General features: G+C 50.8%; 2 protein-coding genes across 4 annotated transcripts; one reads left to right on the top strand and one right to left on the bottom strand.

The window, feature by feature from the left end:
- NPAS4 (neuronal PAS domain protein 4) lies at positions 3,888–8,892 on the top strand. The gene is made up of 8 exons (XM_003122496.5): positions 3,888–4,207; positions 4,914–5,065; positions 5,239–5,341; positions 5,456–5,729; positions 5,911–6,020; positions 6,369–6,504; positions 6,625–8,054; positions 8,759–8,892. The coding sequence occupies exons 1-8, from the start codon at positions 4,033–4,035 to the stop codon at positions 8,788–8,790; spliced, it is 2,412 nt and encodes an 803-aa protein (XP_003122544.1). The 5' UTR covers positions 3,888–4,032; the 3' UTR covers positions 8,791–8,892.
- Positions 18,379–21,358, bottom strand: MRPL11 (mitochondrial ribosomal protein L11). Of its 3 annotated transcripts, XM_003122488.6 has the most exons (5): positions 20,981–21,337; positions 20,520–20,615; positions 19,976–20,069; positions 19,731–19,890; positions 18,379–18,613 (listed from the first exon to the last, which is right to left on the bottom strand). In XM_003122488.6, the coding sequence occupies exons 1-5, from the start codon at positions 21,101–21,103 to the stop codon at positions 18,508–18,510; spliced, it is 579 nt and encodes a 192-aa protein (XP_003122536.1). In that variant the 5' UTR covers positions 21,104–21,337; the 3' UTR covers positions 18,379–18,507. The 3 variants fall into 3 exon arrangements, with proteins under 3 accessions (XP_003122536.1, XP_005660717.1, XP_013849509.1); XM_005660660.3 differs by lacking the exon at positions 20,520–20,615 and having other exon boundaries at positions 20,981–21,344; XM_013994055.2 differs by lacking the exons at positions 18,379–18,613; positions 19,731–19,890 and having other exon boundaries at positions 19,975–20,069; positions 20,234–20,615; positions 20,981–21,358.

Here is a 23,009-nt window from a genome sequence, read left to right as displayed (position 1 = left end):
GGGGCCAAGGGCTAGAAGGAAGGGAAGGTGCTGGGTGGAGAGAGGTGATTAAGGCATAAATGGTGCAGGAGCCCAACAAGTGACATCTGAGAGAGCAAAGAAGGTGCATTGAGGCTAAGAATGCATGCAAATCCATGTACCCTGTTGGGTTCTGTGAGAAGCACTGATCCAACTCAGATGTGGACACAAAATGCATGGACAGGGAGGCACACAGAAAGCTGCAAGGGTAGAACTACACACAACACAGGAAGTCATAGACATTTTTTCATAAAGACAGCATAAGTGCAGGCATAGGCAAGTACATAAAGTAATATGGACCCAGAGCTATAGACGCATGCAAACAGACACAGAGAGATACACAAATACAGTCAGAATCAAATGAATGGACAGACACACATGCACATCCTCACAGTCTGGCTCCCTCCCTTCAATTGCCTAGGCATCCCTGAGCAGCAGTGCAGAGCTGATAATGCTGCAGGCTCACAGAGAGGGGGAGCAGGAGCTCCCCCAATTCCTTCTACAAACTCACCCCAAAGCCCCTCTCTCAATACACTCTCTTGCCCACTTTTCCATAGCCAAGGGGCTCTGCTACCACCCCCATTTCAGACTTCCAGTTCTTAGCCTGTTCTACTGCTGCTGCCTGCTGCCTGTTGGGGGGAGTGGGGTGACTCAGCCAGGCCAGGATGACTCACACTGCCAGTATTTTTAGCAGCAGCCAGGAGCTCTCTAGCGTGCCAGCCACCCCCTCCTCCTGCTTGCTATTTTGGAACCATCACTGGTGATATAAATAGCTCCTCTCCCACGGCTGGAAGCTGCTGCCAAGCTATTTTTGGTTCTTCACTGTTAAAAATAGCCTCATGGAGGTGGGAGGCAAGGGGAGTGGGAGCTGGCCTGGGGAGAGAAGACACTGGGGCATACAGAGCTTCTCAACTTGAATCCTAGAGTGGAAGAACTAGGATGAGCCTTTCTGTGCCCCCTCCCTTGTCCCTTTCTAGACCCTTCTTCCCTTCTAGAATATCTCTCCCCACCCCACCCCCCACTCCAACCCCCATTCATTCTCCTGGGAAAATCCAAGGGCTCTTCCCTTGAACCCAGTCCTCCCCCGACCCCCGCATTTACTTCACTCCTAGCACAGAAATATTGCATCCCTGCAACCCACCCCCCTACTCATCCTCAGAAGAAGGGGACAGCCATTCGGGGCCTCTCTGTGAGAGCTGCATGGACACAAGCTCTACTTTAATGTCCCAGGCAGATCCTGGTCAATAGGATATGCCGGTTGATAATTCAGGACCACGGACAGCAGCGTGTGCCCCATTCTTTCACTGCAGATCTGCTCAGCTTACTGGAGACCAGCTGGACCCAACCAATACACACCTCTTATCATGGAGAGGAACATCAGGCATGTCCCTCAATCAGGAATAAAACACCATGAGTGAAGAAAACAGGAATACTGCCCTGGGTTTTCATACAAGAAGGGGGTCCAATGATCAGGAGCTGGTCCAAACAGAAGCTTCAGCAAGGGGTGGGTAAGTACATCAGGGACCAGATAGAGATGAAATTGGAACAAACTTTCTGAAGGAGCCACTTTTATGTCCACCCAGGTACATAAGGTTGGGGGTAGTGGAAGGCAGACAGACAGACAGACCTACCTCTTCCCTCCCTCTCAATTGTGCTACTGAATATAGGATGGTTGCTCTGGATGTCCCAACCTCTGCAAGATGCACAGGATGTCAGGACTGGGTCCGCAGAGACCCTTTTCTTAGCTAGCCCTCCTCCTCCCACTCTACCTGTCTTACCACCACCCTTTTTTATGAAGAGTGAAAAAGAGTTCCTTGACCCCAAATTTCGCTTCTTGGTGTCAAAGTCTATTTCCACCCCTCCCATGTGACTTTCTACAAGCAGGCCGATCCCTTTCCCCCAGCTTCTTCTTCTTTTTTTTTTTTTTTCTTTTTGCTATTTCTTTGGGCCGCTCCCGCGGCATATGGAAGTTCCCAGGCTAGGGGTCTAATTGGAGCTGTAGCCACCAGCCTATGCCAGAGCCACAGCAACGCGGGATCCGAGCCGCGTCTGCAACCTACACCACAGCTCACGGCAACGCGGGATCATTAACCCACTGAGCAAGGGCAGGGACCGAACCGGCAACCTCATGGTTCCTAGTCGGATTCGTTAACCACTGCGCCACGATGGGAACTCCCCTTTCCCCCTGCTTCTAAGTGACCTCATTTCCTAACCCTAACCCTAACCCAGCCCCTCAAGTGACTTTGCACACACACCCCTACCCCACAGAATTCGATTTCAGATAGAATGTCCCATAGCTTATTTTTCTACTTTCATGGGATTCTAGGGGAAACAAAGGCACCCCTCAGCCCCTGTAGACAGTGATCACCGGTGCTGAAAAGAGAAAGAAGGAGGGAGACAGAGCAAAGGAGACATGATGTTGAGACAAAATTGACAAAGGAAAGAAGAGAGACTCCAGAGAGCAGAGGGGGAACGTTTGGTGGGTAGAGGGCTCACAAAGCTGAGACAGACCACTAAGCAGGCAAAGAGGTAACAAAACTAGCTGGGGCCGGGGGAAGGGGGGTATGTGGAGCGTTGAAAGTGGAGACACAGGGAGAAGTCCTGCCGCTGATGATGGGGAGGGGGTCGGAAAGCACTGTGGACAGCCTGACAGAGTTAAGGGGTCCTTGGTAGGTGCTTGGAACCTGCAGAGGGTCCAGAACGCCCCCCCTCGTTTCTCTGCTGCTTCTCCATCTTCCCCGCAGGAGGCAGAGGGGGAGCCCTCCCGAGCGTTGCGGAGGCAGCCAGGCCCCGCCCGTTGCTGCTGCTGCTGCGGCAGCCGCGGGAGGATTCCTGTCCTAATATGGAGCTGGGATTCCCCCGGCCCCGCCCCCGCCCCCAGCCCGCGGGGAGACCGAGCCTTGCAGTCGCGCGGGGGCAGCCGCTGGCTTTGGGGCTGGCAATGGGGGAAGGGATACTTAGGTGTAGACCCAGATTCTCCGCAGGCCCTGGGACCGGCCTCAGTTTCCCCCCGTGAGGGACTGAGGTTAATTAGTGGACAGAGAAACAAAGGGTCACTGCAGACTGCCGAGTTGGTGCAGGTGTTCCTATTTTGGGCTGTGGGAAAATAGAACCGAAGCCAAATTCAGCTGGTCCCTCTCCCTCAGGATACCAGGACCCTTTTCCCACTCATCCTAGAAGCTTAGACCCCCGCCCCCAACTAAACTCCCCCTGCGAAATCGCCAAGACCTGGGTTTGGAAAAGGGGGAGGAGAATTGTTCTTTGAAAGTGATAAGGGAATCCCACAGTTGAGTAATCTCTAGAGAGAAACCCCAGCTCTGACCTATCCCACAGAGGCCAAGGAAGGTCCTTCTCCCCCCGTCCCTCCCCCGAAAGAACGTGACCTTGGCACAAAGGGAGGGGGAATTTGTGTACGACTCTGCTCTTCCCCATTCCCTTATCTCCTTAGAAAAATCGGTGACGGAACCAGTCCCTTCTGCCCTCTGCAGACTCTCCTGCCAGGGGCTTCAGACCGCCTCAGCCCTTGCCCTGTCCCTTCCCTCAGCTGAACACATTCGGGTCCCTGCACCCCCTTGCAGGCCTTCCTAACGCAGCGCTTGCCTCTCGGCTCAGCTGCCGCCAGCCGCGGCCCCCTCCGCAGCCTCCTTCTCCGCGTTCCCCACCCCCCGGCACCCCTCCCGCTCTCGTTCTACGTCATGGGATGACGTTGGATGCCTGGGAGGGAGGAGGAGCGCCCCCCCCACCAGCCAGCAGCTCCCGCTGCAGCTAGCTTAGCCCAGCCTCCCGCCCCCCCTTTCTCTAAAGCGAGCCCCCCACGCCTGACGGGAGCTATATAAGGCGGAACAAGGCAGGCGAGGGGGGCAGCGCAGCCGAGCGGAGCCCAGGAGAGGAGAGAGAGCGAGCAAGCGAGCCTGAGCGAGAGACGGGGAAGCAAGGAGGAGGAAGCCACCGGTGCGTCCGGACAGGAACGCAGGTGTTCGGAGCGCTCGAGCTGGAGCTCTGAAGCCGCTAGTCATGTACCGCTCCACCAAGGGCGCCTCCAAGGCGCGCCGCGACCAGATCAACGCTGAGATCCGGAATCTCAAGGAGCTGCTGCCTCTGGCCGAAGCAGACAAGGTCCGGCTGTCCTACCTGCACATTATGAGTCTTGCCTGCATCTACACTCGCAAGGGCGTCTTCTTCGCTGGAGGTGAGCAAACTGGGGCTGAGACCCAAGCATCAGGGATAGTGAAGCTGAGGGAACCCGCTGGGACTGCCTCAGGTCTAAGGCAGCGTGTCTGCGAGCTGGGGTGAGGAGGAACTTGGAGAACTCAGGATTTCCTACTTTTCCTCCTGAGCTCTGTCCAAACCTGAATGAGGGTTAGAGAGCTTGGGCAGTGTCCCTGGTGCCAGACTTATGGCAGGAGGAGAGCCAGGACACGATGGCCCCAGTCCCCACCAGCGGAGAGAAGCTCCGGGAGCCAAGGGAGGGAAGCCCGGGAAGTTGCAGGGACGGAGCTGCCAAAACATGGGGAAACAACCGCCGTTAGAGATACTGGAAGGGCAATTCTGCAGCTGTTGAAGCGCTGTCCGCGGTGCTGACAGAGCCACGGGGGTTGCAGGGCACTGCCCATGGTGCTGAATGCTCAGTAGCCTTCGGGAGCGCTGTCCGTGGTCCTGAAACCCATACCGGCAGATGCCCCAGCCCCGACTTAGAGGTCGAAGGGCTCGCTGGCTAGAGAGATCCAGCAACAGGTTCCCCGGGCAAGAGCTGCGAACAGCAGGTCAACAGGTGTGTGCAGAGGCAGGTCCATGAAAAAGTCCTCTGGATTTTCTGAAACTCAGTCCATGTCTTTCTCACTTCTGTTTCGCTTCTCAGCCTTATTCCTGACTCATCATATCTTCTTACCCTGCAGGCACTCCTCTGGCGGGCTCCACAGGGCTTCTCTCAGCTCAAGAGCTTGAAGAGATAGTGGCAGCACTACCTGGCTTTCTGCTTGTGTTCACAGCGGAGGGGAAGCTGCTCTATCTGTCTGAGAGTGTGAGCGAGCATCTGGGCCACTCCATGGTGAGTCCTGAGGGTCTTTTCAGATTGGGCTCTGGCACAGATGGGGACATAATAGCTTTCCACTTCTGAGAATTTGAGAATTAATGGGTATGGAGGGGTTATATCCTACAAGATGCTATGTACCAGGGATTGTTGCCTTCACTAATGGTCATCTCTTCTTTATCTTTCTCCAGGTGGATCTGGTTGCCCAGGGTGATAGTATCTACGACATCATTGATCCAGCTGACCACCTAACTGTGCGCCAGCAACTCAGCCTGCCTTCTTCCCTGGACACTGGTAAGAACTTGCTTCTCCCTTCTTCAATCTAATATCCCTCCCGTTGCCTTGCTCCTTCTTGTTTACCATCTCAGTCATTCACTTGCTTACCGATTTTTCTCTTCACTCACCTAGATCGCCTGTTCCGCTGTCGCTTCAACACCTCCAAGTCACTCAGGCGCCAGAGTGCAGGCAACAAACTGGTGCTTATTCGAGGCCGATTCCATGCTCACCCACCTGGAGCCTACTGGGCAGGAAATCCTGTGTTCACAGCCTTCTGTGCCCCACTGGAGACAAGACCCCGGCCTGGCCCTGGCCCTGGCCCTGGTCCTGGCCCTGCCTCTCTCTTCCTGGCCATGTTCCAGAGCCGTCATGCTAAGGACCTAGCCCTACTGGACATCTCTGAAAGGTAAGCCCAGAATGTTCAGACCCCAAGACAAAGTCAGGCCAGAGGTGAGGGGACCCTAGATTCTGGAATCAGGGGCAGGGAGGATGGGCTCTAAGGGGATAGAGGACATGGAAGGGAGTGAGATGCCTGGATATCAAGCAAGGAAAACAGAAAGCTGACCTCACCCTTTCCACCTTCCCAGTGTCCTAATCTACCTGGGCTTTGAGCGCAGTGAACTGCTCTGTAAATCATGGTATGGACTGCTGCACCCTGAAGACCTGGGCCATGCTTCTGCTCAACACTACCGCCTGTGTGAGTGTCCAGAGAGGCTGGGGACAAGACAGGGACCTTGGAAAGGGCATATGGGAAACATGATGAAGAAGGGCTGTGATCAGGGCTGGTGTTGGGGAGATATCAGAGCTCAATGGTTTTGGATACTATAGGGTGAACACTAGGGTGAAGAATCAAAGCAAAAACAGAGTCAAGACTGGGGGACTCTGAGTGGTGAGGTCAAGGTGGGAAGTTGAATGGTGCAGGTTAGGGTAGTCAGAATAAAGGATGCCATAGATACCCCCATTCAGTAGAGAGATCAGTAAAGGGGGAGTTTAGGTGGTGTTGCCTGATGGATGTCCTAACTCTGCATCTCTTCTTTCCTCCCAGTGGCTGAGAGTGGAGATATTCAGGCAGAGATGGTGGTGAGACTGCTGGCCAAGCCTGGAGGCTGGGCATGGATTTATTGTCTTTTATACTCAGAAGGTCCAGAGGGTCCCATTACTGCCAATAACTACCCAATCAGGTGAGCTGCAAGGCAGGGGCCTGGGAGGCAGCTGAGGTGGAATGGAGGAAAAACACATTAGAGAACTTCTCTGGGAATGGACACCAAATCCTTACCGGATGCCTCTTCTCTTCTCTTCAGTGACTCGGAAGCCTGGAGCCTCCGCCAGCAGTTGAACTCTGAAGACACCCAGGCAGCCTATGTCCTGGGCACTCCAACCATGCTGCCCTCATTCCCTGAGAATATCCTCTCTCAGGAGCAGTGCTCCAGCCCTAATCCACTCTTCACTATGGGGCCTCCCAGAAGCACTGATTTCCCCCGTGCTCCAGAGCCCAGTGCTGTCTCAACATCAGAAGAGCTTCTCCGACCCACCAAAGACCTGGGCTTTGGTTACCTGACATTCCCATCTGGCCCTGAGCCTTCTCTTCAAGCAGACCTGAGCAAGGATTTTGTTTGCACGCCCCCGTACACACCCCACCAGCCGGGAGGCTGTGCCTTCCTCTTCAGCCTCCATGAGCCCTTCCAGCCCCACTTGCCTATTCCACCCAGCTCTCTTCAAGAACAGCTGACTCCAAGCACTGCGACCTTCTCTGATCAATTGACGCCCAGCAGTGCAACTTTTCCAGATCCACTGACTAGCCCACTACAAGGCCAGCTGACTGAAACCTCAGCCAGAAGCTATGAAGATCAGTTGACTCCCTGCACCTCCACCTTCCCAGACCAGCTGCTTCCCAGTACTGCCACCTTCCCAGAGCCTCTGGGCAGCCCTGCGCGTGAACAGTCAACTCCTCCCAGCACAGCATTCCAAGCACACCTGAACAGCCCCAGCCAAACTTTCCCAGAGCAGCTGAGCCCCAATCCCACCAAGACTTACTTCGCCCAGGAGGGATGCAGTTTTCTCTATGAGAAGTTGCCCCCAAGTCCTAGCAGCCCTGGTAATGGGGACTGCACACTCTTGGCCCTAGCCCAGCTCCGGGGCCCCCTCTCTGTGGATGTCCCCCTGGTGCCCGAAGGCCTGCTTACACCTGAGGCCTCTCCAGTCAAGCAGAGTTTCTTCCACTATTCTGAGAAGGAGCAGAATGAGATAGACCGACTCATCCAGCAGATCAGCCAGTTGGCTCAGGGCATGGATAGGCCCTTCTCGGCTGAGGCTGGCACAGGTGGGCTGGAGTCACTTGGGGGCCTGGAGCCCCTGGACTCCAACCTTTCCCTGTCGGGGGCTGGACCCCCTGTGCTCAGCCTGGAACTGAAACCCTGGAAATGCCAGGACCTGGATTTCCTGGCTGACCCGGATAACATATTCCTGGAAGAGACATCTGTAGAAGACATCTTCATGGATCTCTCTACTCCAGACCCCAATGGGGAATGGAGTTCAGGGGATCCTGAGGCAGCGGTCCCAGGAGGGGCCCCATCGCCTTGCAACAACCTGTCCCCAGAAGACCGCAGCTTCCTGGAGGACCTGGCCACATATGAAACCGCCTTTGAGACAGGTGTCTCAGCATTCCCCTATGATGGGTTTACTGATGAGTTGCATCAACTCCAGAGCCAAGTTCAAGACAGCTTCCATGAAGGTGAGTTCAACCAAAATGTTCAAGAACTCAAGTTCCTGCCCTGCCAATGAGATGATGGATGGCACTAGACTAGTGCATTCCGCTCTCTGTACCTCAGTTTTATTTGTGGGATAATACCACCTGCTGTGTAGGGTAGCAGTGAGGATAAGAACTAAGGAAAAACAATATGGAAGCTCGGGACAAGTAGACCTGGGGACGCAGAGGTCAGGGGCATGAGATAAAATGCAAGAGAATCTTAGGTTATGGTTTGTGCTTTTTGCCTCTATGGGAGACCTAGATCAGTCATCCCCACCCCACTCTACAAGTGAGGACAACCAAGGTCCCAAAGTTAAAGGAACTTGCCTAAGATCACACAGCAAATTGACAGAAGAGTGATTAGAGCTCTAGCTCAGTATTCTTGTTCCCTAAAGAGAGTACAGAGTGAGAGTTTACAGGAGTTTGGGAAAGAGAGTGGGACTCAGCCCCTGGCCCCATCGGAGGATCTCTGCTATGGCTCCATCCTTTCCAAAAACACAGTCATATTTTCACTCCATTCATCCAAATTGCTCCCTTATCTGCTGAGCCTCTGGTGATCATTCAGTCATAGGACGAACATATTTGCAGCCCATACAGTGTGCCAATAGTGGGCCATATCCTCAGCCTAGCTTTTCTAATAGGCCTAATGATTGTTCTCTCTCTCTCTCTCTCTTTCCCTCTCTCTGCAGATGGAAGTGGAGGGGAACCAACGTTTGAATAAGTCTGTGACTTAACGTCGTCAAGTATGGCATATTGTCATCAAGACGTGGAGCCGCTCTCCACCCCCCCGGGATCGTTGGGGGGATTCTGGGGGCCAAGGGGGAATAGATGTGATTCCCCAAGCCCTGCAGGATTTGGGGGGGGAGGTGGGAGGGCACGGGAGGGGGCTTCTTTTTAAATTTAGAGACATCAAGTGATCCCAGTTTCCATTTCAATCTGTATTCACTCGTAGTGAGTTTCCTTGAATGGGATTTCAAGCGGAGAATGGGGGAGTCTCACGTCCCCCCCTCCCCGCTGCCCCATGGGCCTGGGCCAGTTCTCCACTCCTGGGGGGCCAAGCCACCCCTGGGCCTTGGTGGGGGAAAGGCAGTGCCCACCAGGGCCAGCCTGTGCCCTGAGGGGCTCTTGACACCCACGTAGAATTCTCTACACACCAGTAACGGGATTTCAATTCCGATGGACTCTGCCGCCCTGGCGGCCCTTCTTGTGACTTTTGCGCCCCGCGCCTGGGGTGGGGGGCGCGAAGAGACGCTACATTCCTTTCCGATGGAGGAAGGCAGACCTGCCGCCGTCACACGTGTGCTTGCACGAGTGCGTGTACCTGGTGCGGGATTCACCCGGCTGCCCGACTGCCTGGGCCTGCCCAGGTGGCCACCTCGTGGTGCTGCGGTGACTTTGTAGCCAACTTTATAATAAAGTCCAGTTTGCCTTTTTGGTATCCCTGGTGTCGTGCACATCTGTGAGAAGGGAAGGGTGGAGACTTGAAAAAGATGAGGGGCCCCAATCGGAGTGTGGGGGTCAGGAGGTAAAGTCTAGACCTGCTGACAGCCTGGCATTTCTTCATTCACTCAACACCAGAGTGTTTGGTATGTGACACACTCTGTGCTAGAAGCTGAGAGTTTGGAGCTGAAACAGATGCTACATCTTGGCTTTGTGACACTTTGGCATCAATGCTACTGGGGTCTCCTCTCTGCTCTGAGCTTGCAGAACTTCCAGTGTGGGATGGAGCAGAAGGTCCTGGGGAGAGAGAGAGGATTCAGCTTGGCATTTTCCTGGACATGAGTTTGAAGTTTCAGGACATAAGTTTCTGTCTTTTTTTTTTTTTTTTTTTTTTTTTTTTTTTTTTTTTTTTGAGGGCCGCACTCGCAGCATACGGAGGTTCTCGGGTGAGGGGTCTAATCGGAGCTACAGCTGCTGGCCTAGGCCAAGGCACAGCCACTCAGCATCAGAGCCATGTCTGTGACTTACACCACAGCTCACGGCAATACCAGATCCTTAACCCACTCAGCAAGGCCAGGGATCGAACCTGTGTCCTCATGGATGCTAGTCAGATTCGCTTCCACCGCACCACAGCAGGAACTCCAGGACATGAGTTTCTTTCTTCAACCTGGCCTTACAAGCAAGCAAATTCCATCTGGGGCCCTGGATCTTCTCATCGGAAATGATAACCATCTCTGCTATCGCTGCATGGGGCTTTCAGCCTGCAAACATTTTTATATCACTTCACTGCAACAAAGTCCCTGGACAGGTGTGTGAGCAGCGTGTCACTGATGAAGAAGGAAGATCACAAGTAAATGGTGACGTGCCCCAGAGTTAGTGAGAGGAGCAGGTTGACAATAACCCACATTATCCGCATCCAAGCCCTGGCCTGTCCTCTCCAACCCCAGGCCTGTGAACCATCACATCAAATCATCCCAGCCCAGATTACCTGAGAAGGGCAGGTGTGGGCTGCAGCAGAGCCCTCTGCCCCTCCAGGCCTGCAAACTAGAGCAGATCTCATCCTTCTGAGCAGAATACAACTTAGTGGGTCAAGAGAAATCTTTATTTCCAAAAACACTGTCAGCCTCAAAGCTTGAAGGCCAACAACCACAGGGGATGGCGGGGGCAGAAGTGAAAATTCGGAGACAGAAAAACCTGGATTTAAATTCCACCTCTACCAACCATTTGCTGAGTGGAATCCGAGCTTCAGTTTCTGTACAGGTAAAATGGGGCTGAGAAAAATGGTACTGACCTCCCAAAGGTGCTATTAGAAGGCAACAGTGGGGGTTCCCTATGTGGTGCAGCGGAAACAAATCTGACTAGTATCCATGAGGATGCGAATTCCATCCTTGGCCTCTCGCATTGGGTCAGGGATCTGGCATTGCTGTGAGCTGTGGTGTGGGTCGCAGATGTGGCTCAGATCCTGTGTTGCTGTGGTTGTGGTGTAGGCTGGCAGCTGTAGCTCCGATTTGACCCCTAGCTTGGGAACTTCCATATGCCACATCTGCAGCCCTAAAAAGCAAATGAAAGAGAAAGAGAGAGAGAGAGAGAGAGAGAGAGAGAGAGAGAGAGGAAGGAAGGAAGGAAGGAAGGAAGAAAAAAGAAAAAGGAAAAAAAAGAAGGCAGTGGTGACTGCCAAGGCTTACAACAAATTTCTCAAGGAGGGGAAGGAAGCTCCAGGCCCTGGTCTGCCCCCCACCCAGTGAAATACGTAGGCTGGATTCCAGGCGCTGAAAGCACAACCCTGAGAATAGCTTAAACCACCTAACGTTCAAAATCCTTCAGCTCTGGGGCAGGCCCTTCTGAGGTCCTCTGGTAAGGAAGATATTCCAGGGACCCGTCATCCCTTTTCAGCCTTGGACTCATCCTTGGGTGAAACAGGAAGGCTCAGACTTGCCCCTCTGCCTTCCCGTATGTCTGTTCTCCAACTTAAACAAAAGAACTGGCCTGTAAGCCCCAAGAAGAGTCTGTCTCAGCTCTGCCCCTCGCTGGTGCAGAGCACAGGGCCGGACACACAGCAAGCACACTATAAATATTTTATTGAGAGGACAACTTCAGAAGTCAACCTAAGGATTTGAGCAGAACGTCACCAATTTCTACCACAAAAATGTTGTTCCTAAGTTCCCCAGAGCATAAAAGGTTGTATCTCTCAGCCACGAAACTGAAGTGACCATAGGCTCAAGACACATATTGGAGTCTCATCTAAAAAACCTCCCTGGAGCTCATCAAAAACAACAGAAGTCTGAGAACAGGAGCGGCAAGAGGAGCCTAAGGAAACCTGATGACAAAATATAATGTGTTCAGGCTAGGATCCTGGAACGGAAAAAGGACATAGGCTAAAACCTAGGGAGGAGTTCCCGCTGTGGCACGGTGGGTTAAGAATCTGACTGCAGCAACTCGGGTCACTGCAGAGGCAAGAGTTTGATCCCCAGTCTTGTGCAGTGGGTTAAGGGATCCAGGATTGCCACGGCTGTGGTGCAGGTCACAGCTGCGGCTCAGATTCTGTCCCTGGCCTGGGAAACTCCACATGCTCAGGTGCAGCCATTAAAAAACAAAAAACAAAAAAACAGGAGTTCCCGTCGTGGCGCAGTGGTTAATGAACCCGACTAGGAACCATGAGGTTGCGGGTTTGATCCCTGGCCTTGCTCAGTGGGTTAACAATCCGGCGTTGCCGTGAGCTGTGGTGTAGGTTGCAGACGCGGCTCGGATCCAGCGTTGCTGTGGCTCTGGTGTAGGCTGGTGGCTATAGCTCCGATTTGACCCCTAGCCTGGGAACCTCCATACGCCGTGAGAGCGGCCCAAGAAAATGGCAAAAAGACAAAAAAAAAAAAAAACTATGGAAATCTGAACAATGCGTGGGCTTCAGTTAATAATAATGTACCAATACTTGCTCATTACCTGTGACAAATATACCATGTGACGGTACCACGTTAATAATAGAGGAAATAATAGATATGGAGTATATTAAACTCTACTTCCTTCACCAACATTGCTGGATATCTGAAGTTTCCTGAAATTAAGTTTCTTTAAAAACTAAAACTAGGAGTTCCCGCTATGGCACAGTGGGATCAGTGGTGTCTTGGGAGCCCTGAGATGCAGGTTCGATACCCAGCCCTGCACAGTGGGTTAAAGATCTGGCATTGCTGCAGCTGCAGCTTAGGTTATGACTGCAGCTGGGATATGATCCCTGGCCCCAGGAATTACATATGCCACAGGGCAGCCAAAAAAGGAAAAAAAAAAAAAAACTAAACTAAATAAATTGAACATTTTAAAAATAAAGGATACATGAGAAAAAAAGAAACAGCTTGCTAGTATTTGGGGGTGATGGTGGTAGGTGATAGCAGAGTGTGTGTTTTGGTGAAAAGTCATCCCAATACTCAGAACCAGAAATCCCGCAGCTCGGTCCAGCGGGGAGAAAAGAACAATTGGAAGAGCCAATGGCTCCACCTGCTGGACAGAGAAGTACCTGCTTTGGTTCCACTTGCTGGCAAGTCTCCCTGGCTCAGAATGTCCCAGCTTGGAACAGATGGACAAACTGAGGCCAGGGGAGAGGAGGGGACTTGTTGGACGGCTCTCTCAGAGCCACTGCAGGAGCCATACCTGACCCTCAGCTATTTCCCTTCCCACCAATACCAAACTCTTCCCTGGGAGCAGAATGTAGGAGAATGGGTTCAAGTTTTGGTGTCCTAAAAATTGACCTCAAGTGTCGCCTCTGAAGCCTTATTTCCTTATTTTTGACCACACCCATGGCATATGAAAGTTCCTGGGACAGGGATTGAATCTGAGCTGCAGCTGCGACCTACACCACAGCTGTGGCCATGTCTGATCTTTAACCCACTGTGCTGGGCCCAGGATGGTACCTGTGCCTCCAGTGACTAGAGTTGCTGCAGTGGAATTCTTACTCCTATGTCAAGGTGGGAGCTCCAGCCTTGTTTTCGTTTGTTTGTTTGCTGTTAGGGCTGCACCTGCAGCATATGGAAGTTCCCAGGCCAGGGGTCCAATCAGAGCTACAGCTGCCAGCCTACACCACAGCCATAGCAATATCAGATCTGAGCCGCATCTGTGACATACACCACAGTCCATGGCAATGCTGGATCTTCAACCCACTGAGCGAAGCCAGGGCTTGAACCCGCAACCTCACGGTTCCTAGTCGGATCCGTTTCCACTGCACCACGATGGGAACTCCGTGTTTTTGTTTTCAGGTTTGTTTTTTTGTTGGTTTGTTTTTTGTTTTTTGAATGCGGTAAATGTTTGCAGTACATACATGTGCCAGGAAATGTTCCGAGTGCTGGAATGCAGCAGTGAACAAAACAGACAAGGTCCCTAGGCTCAAAGAGCTTATATTAGCTGTGAGGAGACAGAACAAAAAGTCAATCAACACTCTCGAAGGAGCATACAGTATGTGCAACATGAGGGACAGAACCACAGCTCTGGTTCGGAGTGTCCTCACTTCGAATAGGGTGTCCGGAAGCCCTTAGGAGGTAGCAATGAGCCGAGACCTCAGAGGAGAGACAGGGATGAGGATGTCCCAGTCCAAAGGAAAGCAAAGGTAGAGGTATTTAAATGGGAAAGCCTTGGAGCTTTTCAAGGACTAGCAAGGCAGTCAGTGTGCATGGATAAGGGTCAGCAAGAGGAGTGCTTGCAGAGAAAATATTACTCAGGGCTTTATACCCTAAGAAACTTAGATTTGATTTCACGTACAAGAGGAATTCTTTGAGGGGATTTAAGCAAGGGCACGGCATGATTTGATTCCCATGTTGAAGCCATCCCTCTGACAGTGTATAGAGAATGGATAGGAGAAGGCAGGAGCGGAAGTTGAGAGACCAGCTAGGCTTCTGCGGTGGTCCAGGCAGGAGAGGTTGGGAGCTTTCCCCGGGCACAGATGGAGGCAAGAGACTGGATTCAGAATTCTCTGAGAATCAACATGATTGGCTACTGTGTGTAAAGTAGGGATGAGGAAAAGAGAGGAGTCTTGTGTTTCTGACTTTAGTAACCGGGTTAAGGGTTACTATTTAGAGTGGGATGAGACGAATGTCAGGACTTTTGCAATGTCATCAGGTGCTGGCAGATCTAATTGAAAACCTCTCCATCTCAGGCCTCAAGAAGCTTCCATAAAGAATGTGTCACAGGCATTGGGTAGGATCCAATCAAAGAGTACCAGACACACAAGGAAGCAAGACAGTATGAGCAAGAACTAGCAACAAGAGACATACACGGTACCTGTATTGGAATAGTCAGCCACTGATTTTAAAACGACTATATTTTTTCATGTTTAAAAAAATAAATTGCAAAGAACATCTACAGGGAACATGAAATGATAAGTGGTAAAGCAGACTTGAAAAAGAACCAATAGAACCTAGAAATAAAAAAGATGAAAACTGAAATTTCACCACTCAATTCGAAATGGAAAATTGGAAGGACCACCAAGACCTACAGCCACATTAAGGTGGGGTTTTCGGCAAAAAAGTATAAGACAATATGTTGAGTGGCTTATTTGTACATTGTCTGAAAACCAACTGCCTGTGATCTGGGTATTTTAACATAGCCCAAGCACTATAATCTATACTAGGCCAAGTTTGAGCCAAAGTACATAATCCAAAATGTGGTTTTCTATTTCACATATCTAAGCACTTGAAGAAAATAAAATCACCCGATTGATATAATGAACACATATAATTAAAAATCAGTACTCAGGGAGTTCCCGTGGCGGCACAGTGGAAACGAACCCAACTAGGAACCATGAGATTGCGGGTTCAATCCCTGGCCTCACTCAGTGGGTTAAGGATCTGGCATTGCTGTGAGCTGTGGTGTAGGTCACAGACGAGGCTTGGATCTGGCATTGCTCTGGCTCTGGTATAGGCTGGCAGCTGTAGCTCCGATTAGACCCCTAGCCTGGGAACCTCCACATGCCATGGGCATGGCCTTAAAAGGACAAAAGACAAAAAAAAAATCAGTATTCGGAGAAAAAATTGTTGGCGTATACTGCATATGGAGTATAATTATTACAGCACAGGTTACATAGGTGTGATAGTGTATCATACACTGTTACATTGTGAAAACTAGAGACACATTGATTGTGAAATCCACATTGCAAAAGACATCATAGAGCTGTACAAACAAGAACTAGATGAACTAAAATTCCAGAGAGGGAAGAACCGTTCCTGTGTGGTTTTTTGGTTTTGTTTTGTTTTTTTGCTATTGAGTCCTTTATATAATTTGGATATTAATCCCTTATCAGATACAGGATTTATATATTTTTTTCTCCTATTCAGTAGATTGCCTTCTCATTTTGTTGATGGTTTGCTTTTCTGTGTTGAAACTTTTTAGTTTGATGTAATCCCACTTTTTTTGCTTTTATTGCCTTTGCTTTTGGGGGAAAAAGCAAAACAAAACACATCTTTGCCAAGACCAACATCAAGAGCCTGTTTTCTTCTACGAGTTTTATGGTTTCAGGTCTTACATTCAAGTCTTTAATCCATTTTGAGTTAGTTTGGTGGCGGCGGGGGGGGGGGGGGTTGGAGGAGCTTGTGTAAGTTTGGTCCAGTTTCATTCTTTGTATGTGTCCATCCACCCTTCCCAATACATTTTACTGGAGTTCCCGTCATGGCTCAGTGGTTAACGAATCCGACTAGGAACCATGAGGTTGCGGGTTCGATCCCTGGCCTTGGTCAGTGGGTTGGGGATCTGGCTTTGCCGTGAGCTGTGGTGTGGGTTGCAGACACAGCTCGGATCCCAGGTTGCTGTGGCTCTGGTGTAGGCCAGTGGCTACAGCTCCAATTTGACCCCTAGCCTGGGAACCTCCATATGCCGCAGGAGTGGCCCAAGAAATGGCAAAAAAAAAAAAAAAAAAAAAAAAAAAAAAAAAAAAAAAAAAAAAAAAGAAGAAAGAAAAAGAAAAAAATAAATTAAAAAAAAAAAAGAAAGTTCCCAATACATTTTACTGAAGGGACTGTCCTTTCACCATTATACATTCTCAACTCCTTTGTCATAAATTAAATGACCATATATGTACTTATTTCTGCAACCTTTGGAGATATGCACTACGTTCTCTATGTTATAGATGAGGGATCTAAGGCACAGAGTAGTTAAGTAACTTGCCCAAGGCTACACAGCCAGGGAGAAAGAAAGGGTGGCCTCCAACTGACAACCAGCAAGAAACTGAGGTCCTCAGCCCAACTGCTCAGAAAGAACTAAATGCTGCCAACAACCACATGCGTTTGAAAGTGTCAAGCGTCAGATGAGACCACAGCCCCAGCTGACACACTGATTGCGGCTTGGGGAGAATCTGAAGCAGAGGGCCGAATCATGTTCAACACGAACTTGTGTGAATTTTCTTTTTAAATGCAAACGACAAAGTACCCAACAGGGGAGGACTTGGTTAAACAAATAATGGTAAGACAGAGTACTAAGCAGTCTTCAAAAATTGTTTTAGGAAGATAATAATGAAAAAATGTTGCCAAGTTATAAGTAAAAGCAGAATAAAACACTATCTGTAGTATGACCTGAATTTGTTTTTTTCTTTTTCTTTGCTTTTAGGGCCACGCCCACGGCAAGTTCCCAGGCTAGGGGTCAAATTGGAGCTACAGCTGCCGGCCTAGGCCACAGCCACAGCAACTCAGGATCTGAGCCACATCTGTAACCTACACCACAGCTCATGGCAATGCCAGATCCTTAACCCACTGAGCAGGGCAGGGGACCATACCTGCATCCTCTTGGATACTAGTTGGGTTTGTTACTGCTGAGCCACAATGGGAACTCCTTGTTGGTTTTCTTAAAGCGTTATATATAAACACACACGCACAGGAAAAAAGCAGAAAAAATATACAGTAAAATACCGGCAAAAGTCTTAGAGTTCCCGTTGTGGCACAGCAGCAACAAACAGGACTAGAATGCATGAAGACCTTGCCTCACTCAGTGGGTTAAGGATCTGGCGTTGCAGTATAAGTTGTGGTATAAGCTAAAGACATCGCTCAGATCTGGCGTTACTCTGACTGTGGTGCAGGCCGGCAGCTGTAGCTCCAATTCAACCCCTAGCCTGGGAACTTCCCTAATTTGTGGGTGCAGCCCTTTAAAAAAAAAAAGTCTCTTCTGAGTGGGGGGATCACACAAGACTTTTATTTTCTTGCAGGTATTTTCTACGCTTTCCAAATCTTCTTATTGTAAAACAGTGCCTAGCACCTAACAGATGCTTGGTCAGCGTGAATCCCGTTTCTCTCTCGTCTCCGCTCTTCGATGAGAGGACAAGAGTCCTGGATGTTATGATTAAAGGGAAAACAAGAGGCCAGGACTTCAAGAAGGCTTCTCCCACCGTGGGCAGGTACCTACTGATGCTATGCTTCTTCCGAGGGTCTGCAGCCATAAACCCCCCAGTTCACATTCATGTTCAGGTAACACCTGACCCAGAGCCAGGGTCTGCTTAACAGAGGGCCCTGACGTAGCCCTTAGGATCCAGAGCATTCCATGTAGTAACCCTATGACCTGAAGTCCCTAAGTGGATCTGTTTCTGTTGAGGTGGCAAGTCCCTAAGAGATAAGAAGTATTTCTGATGAAAGCAGAAACTTCTGCTGCCTCTGGACACCCAAGCCCATCTTCCATGCCCCCCCCACACACACACCGCCCATTTGCTCCTCCCTGGGGGAAAACACAGGATTTTCTCCTCTCTCTGCCAATTCAGAGCCTGGGCAAGTTGTTCTGCTTGGATGAACCTCTGATCACACATCTAAGAAGCAGCAAGAAAGACCCCTCCTTCCTAGGGTACCTAAAGTCTGTTCATGGTGGCTGCTATCAGTACAGGTCCCTTTCCCTGGGGTCCCAGAGCAGAAACTGAGAGTGAGTGACAAATGACATTTATTCAGGTTTGATCCTGTGATACAGCCATGCCTATAAAAATATGTAATTTAAAGTCAGAAAAATACAACAACTAGCTCCCTTCAAACGCCTGGAGGATGGGGGTCGGGGGTCACTTCTTGGCAGCTTCTGCCTGGGCTGCCAAATCTGCCTCTCTCTGAGCAGCCAGGAACAGGGCGCGCTCCTTCTGGAAAGCTGCCAGCTCTTCTGAGCTGAGGCTGCGGGTACAGAAAAACAGACGCTACGTGAGGGCCTGGCACTGGTGGGGGGCTCACAGGTGCCCACGGCACCTTCTCAGAACCCCTCCTCCCCCGCTGGACTCCCCAGCCTCCAGGGCTCTGCCCATCTGTTTCCTCCGCCAGGAATGCCACCCCCCCATCGCCTCTGCCTATTATTCCCTTCTTGAAGCCCTACTCAACCTCCGAGACCTCGGCTACATCCCAGGCCAAATTAACCCACTTTTCCTCTGTGCCCCAAAGATTCTGTACAAAGAGGTCGTTAGCTGGTGCCTGTATGTCTCTCTTAGAGCAGGGATCACATGCACTCACCTCTGTACAAGTGAAGACCTGAGCAAAGTCAAGTCCATCCCTGTCCCATGCTTAACCCCACTCCTCTTGGGAAACACCAGCAGCAAGAGGCCAGCGAAGGGCTGGGTGCTGCCTCTGCTGTCCACGCCGGATGCTCTCCCACCTGACACCTCACTTCAAAAAAAACAATTCCTGAGGTCATCGGAAGCCCCATGAGGGGACCCCTCCTGGCCTTGGGGTCAAGTCTGAATTCAAGAACACACTGGTCCCTGTCTGCATCCCCTCTTCATACTATTTCCCACTCCGCCTCTAGTAGCACACACCCGGGTCACACCGAACTTCTTTGCGTCTCTCTCTTCCACCTTACATTTTTTCCACTTCTTGGAATGCTTGCCCCCACTCCTTGACCTCGCTTCCCAGGGCTCTACTTAGATGTCAAGGACTCTGCAAAGCTTTCACTGACACACCAGGCAAAATCAGGAACCCTAATCCCTGTACTCAAGACACCTGTAGTTCCTTTTAGCCACACCGACCATCCAACAATATAATTCTCCTTTTATGAATTCGCCTCCATCTCTGGGCTGTGAGCTCCTTAGAAGCCAGACCCAGCATGGCTACCTCCTTCCCAGCTGCACCCAATGTCCAGGACAATATCTGACGAATATTTAATAAATACATTCCAGTGAATGAGGCCCTGCACTCCCAAGAATCTAAGCTCTCTTAAGTCAGGAGCTGACTCTCCCACTCAGTGGGTCCTCATCTTTGTCCCAGGGTCAAGAACTTTCCAGACCCTCCCCTGGACACTCACTCTTTCACCACACGAATGCCCAGGGAACGGGCAGAGCCAATGATGGAGCGAACAACAGAGGACAGCGGCACGTCCTGCAGGGCGAAGGCGTCATCCTGAGCTTTGACGCGGGCGATCTCGTACACGTGCTTCAGTGTCACCAGGCCTGCCACCTCTTTTCCTGGGAGGAAAGAACAAGCTGTTCTTCAGAGGTCACTGCTTCCTTCCAGAGCCTGCAGAATCCCCATGCCCACCCTGCCCCTTACCTGTGTGCCGCGCCCCCTTCTCAATCCCGGCAGCAGCCTTCAGGAAGTAGGAAACAGTGGGTTGACCAATTTTGATTTCAAATGTCCTGTCGGGCTTCACAGACAAAAGAAATATGAGACTACTTCTTTCTCTCTCCCCCCCCACCCCACCCCTGCTGCCTCTGCCTGGGGAACTTTTAACTTCCTGTCCCTCCTTTTCCCCAAATCACCTTCCTATGATGCCCATTTAACTGACCACAAAACCACAGAAAAATTCACCTGCCATAAACATCCCTGTCACCTCTCTTCCAGACCCAACTCTGCTCTGGAAGCCCCAGCAAGCTGGAGGGGCAAAGTTAAGATCTGCAATATGGCAGTAGATGGGGGGCTCCGGAAAGATACGGACTAGTCTCCACCGTGTAAATGGGGACAGTGGGGCCCAGGAACAGGATGACACGTGCCCCAAGTTAGAAGCAGAGTAGCAACCCCAAGCGACCAGCTTCAGGACCTGGGGAGAAGAGGGAGAATGAGAAGGAAACTGGGGGTCAGCGTCCCAACTCCGCACCTTCACAAAAATCTTGGTGGGCAGAGGAATGCCTTCTTTGATGTCCTTTGTCTTTTCGTTGAACTCCTTACAGAACTGGTTGATGGAAACGCCTCGCTGTGACGGAGGCACAGGGGTTAGCGTGGGGGCGCAGGGAAGCTTCCTACCACCCAGGAGGCTCTCTGTCCGTTCTCTCCTCCGTCTTCACTTCTCTAAGTTCCCATCCTTTTTTCTCTACCCAGATTCAACGAGCATTTTCTGTGCCAGGTGATCTGTATGCTTCCACGTCTGTCTAGGCTCACAACAGCTCGTCGAGGAAGGACTGAAGAAGCTCTGTGACCAACCCAAAGCCATACTGCGTGTGGACAAGCAGATCCATGTTCTAAACCGAGGCCGCCCTGGCTCCAGCCCGCACCCTCCACGCGCGTACTAGCGGCCACCCGACCCTGGCCTCCCACTCCAGGTTCCCGCCGCGGCTGCACCTGACCCAGGATGGGGCCGAGTGGGGGTCCGGGCCTGGCCTGGCCTGCCCGCACGATGGCCCGGATCATGCCGCTGGCCTCGGGCTTCTTGAGGGCCCGAGTGGCCCGGCTGAGCTTCGACATGGTGCGGAGTTCCTGGCCTTAATTCATCGCAGGTCCACGGCAAGAGCGAAGGCTCCGGGCGCCGCCAGCTTGGGTTAAAGGTCAAGGGTCCTCACACTAGGATAGGACAAATGAAGCCAACAAGTAGCGTTGATTCCGTCCTTCCGCTCTCCCACTAATGACAAAGGGAATGAGATGAAGCGGGAAAAACCTTTAACGTGCCATCTTAAATTGAGGAAGGACCCGAATGGCTCGGATACGCACGTTCCTCCTGGAGAGCACACAGGCACTGCTTCAGACACCTAAGCGAAAAGAGGCCCTCAGCCGCCGCCCTGTCTTATGGGTATGGTAGTTTTGCCCTCTTAGGAAAACCCCACAGAGTGGCGTGTCCTGGAGCGCCATCTGCTGGACACGGAGATAATCTCTGGGTTTGAAAATAACCTAGAGCTCCTTTTTCAGGCGAGGGAATTTCTTCATTTTATGAGCCCGTGTCTTCACCTGCTGTTGAAAAGAAATATTAAGAGTATGGACTTGGAAGCAAATTGCCTGCTTGCTTCTCTTGCTTGGCTGTGAACTTGACCAAGTTATTTATGCTCAGTTTCCTCCTCTGTAAAATGGGAATTATAGAGAGTGGACTTGTGATTGCCGGGGGGGGGGGGGGGGGGGGGGGGGGGGGGTTGGGTTGGTGGATGCAAGCTGTTTAGAACAGATAATGATGGGATACTGCTTTACAGCACAGGGAACTGTGTCCAGTCTCTTAGGTTAGAACATGGTGGAAAATAGAATTAAAAAAAAAAAAAGAATGTTTATATATGTAGGACTGGGTCATTTTATGTATATCAGAAATTGAAGGAACAGGAGTTCCTTTCATGGCTCAGTAGTTAACGAACCCGACTAGGATCCATGAGGATGCGGGTTCAATCCCTGGCTTTCTCTGTGGGCTAAGGATCTGGCGTTGCCATGAGCCATGGTGTAGGTTGAAGACGTGGCTCATATCCCGTGTCGCTGTGGCTGTGGTGTAGGCTGGTGGCTACAGCTCCAATTTGACCCCTAGCCTGGGAACCTCCATATGCTGTGGGTGCAGCCCTCTAAAAAAAAAAAAGAAAAAGAAATTGAAGGAACATTGTGAATCAACTATACTTTTGTGTGTGTGTGTGTGTGTGTGTGTGTGTGTGTGTGTGTGTGTGTGTCTTTTTAGGGCTGCACCCTCGGTATATGGAAGTTCCCAAGCTAGGAGTCGACTTAGCCGGTCTGTGACCTACGCCACAGCTCACGGCAACATTGGAACCTTAACCAACTGAGGGAGGCCAAGGATGGACCTTGCATCCTCACAGATACTAGTCAGGTTCATTACCACTGAGCCATACTTTAATTTAAAAAATTTTTTTTAAATAAACAAAATGGGAATTATAACATGTGGCCCCCTATACCCTGGGGCTAGTTGTGAGCGTTAAGTTAGCAAAGTGCTTTAGGATAGTATCTGTCACCTAGTCAACGTTTGCTATCACTGTACAATAAGGACAAAACCTTCCCGGAGCTGCTGGGAGGCTTATGAGGCCCCGAATGTATTTGATACATCATCTGTGTCCAGTAAAATAAGCCAGGTTCTTATGATTTCATTTAACTTTTTTTTTTTTTTTTTTTTGTGCACTTGCTGCATACCAGGCACTGTGCTAAGCATTTTCAGGGCGTTATTATCTCATGTAATTCTCACAATGGCATGAGGTAAATTGTGTATTATACTCCCTTTGCAAATGAGGGATTGAGGCACAAAAAGAGGCCCCCAAACACCCACCCCGCATGTGACAGGGCTGGGAAACAAGTATTGGGATCATCTGATTCCAGACCCTGTGCCACAACTCCCTCAGCCTCATCTAGAAAAATGAGCTAATCCATGAAAAACCACACTGTAAACTGTGAGGCAAAC

This window comes from Sus scrofa, chromosome 2 (assembly GCF_000003025.6).
Source record: "Sus scrofa isolate TJ Tabasco breed Duroc chromosome 2, Sscrofa11.1, whole genome shotgun sequence".
NCBI lineage: Eukaryota > Metazoa > Chordata > Mammalia > Artiodactyla > Suidae > Sus > Sus scrofa.
The sequence above is the reverse complement of the archived record's forward strand: the minus strand, read 5'-3'. Positions and strand labels throughout refer to the sequence as shown.

Excerpts from the sequence above, each read along its gene's own strand:
- NPAS4 (XM_003122496.5), top strand. The coding sequence starts at position 4,033 with ATGTACCGCTCCACCAAGGGCGCCTCCAAGGCGCGCCGCGACCAGATC. Across the intron at positions 5,730-5,910 it reads CTACTGGACATCTCTGAAAG|TGTCCTAATCTACCTGGGCT; the intron begins GTAAGCCCAGAA and ends CCACCTTCCCAG. Across the intron at positions 6,021-6,368 it reads TGCTCAACACTACCGCCTGT|TGGCTGAGAGTGGAGATATT; the intron begins GTGAGTGTCCAG and ends CTTTCCTCCCAG.
- MRPL11 (XM_003122488.6), bottom strand. The coding sequence starts at position 21,103 with ATGTCGAAGCTCAGCCGGGCCACTCGGGCCCTCAAGAAGCCCGAGGCC. Across the intron at positions 20,616-20,980 it reads TCGGCCCCATCCTGGGTCAG|CGAGGCGTTTCCATCAACCA; the intron begins GTGCAGCCGCGG and ends CCTCCGTCACAG. Across the intron at positions 19,891-19,975 it reads GAAGGGGGCGCGGCACACAG|GAAAAGAGGTGGCAGGCCTG; the intron begins GTAAGGGGCAGG and ends CTTTCCTCCCAG.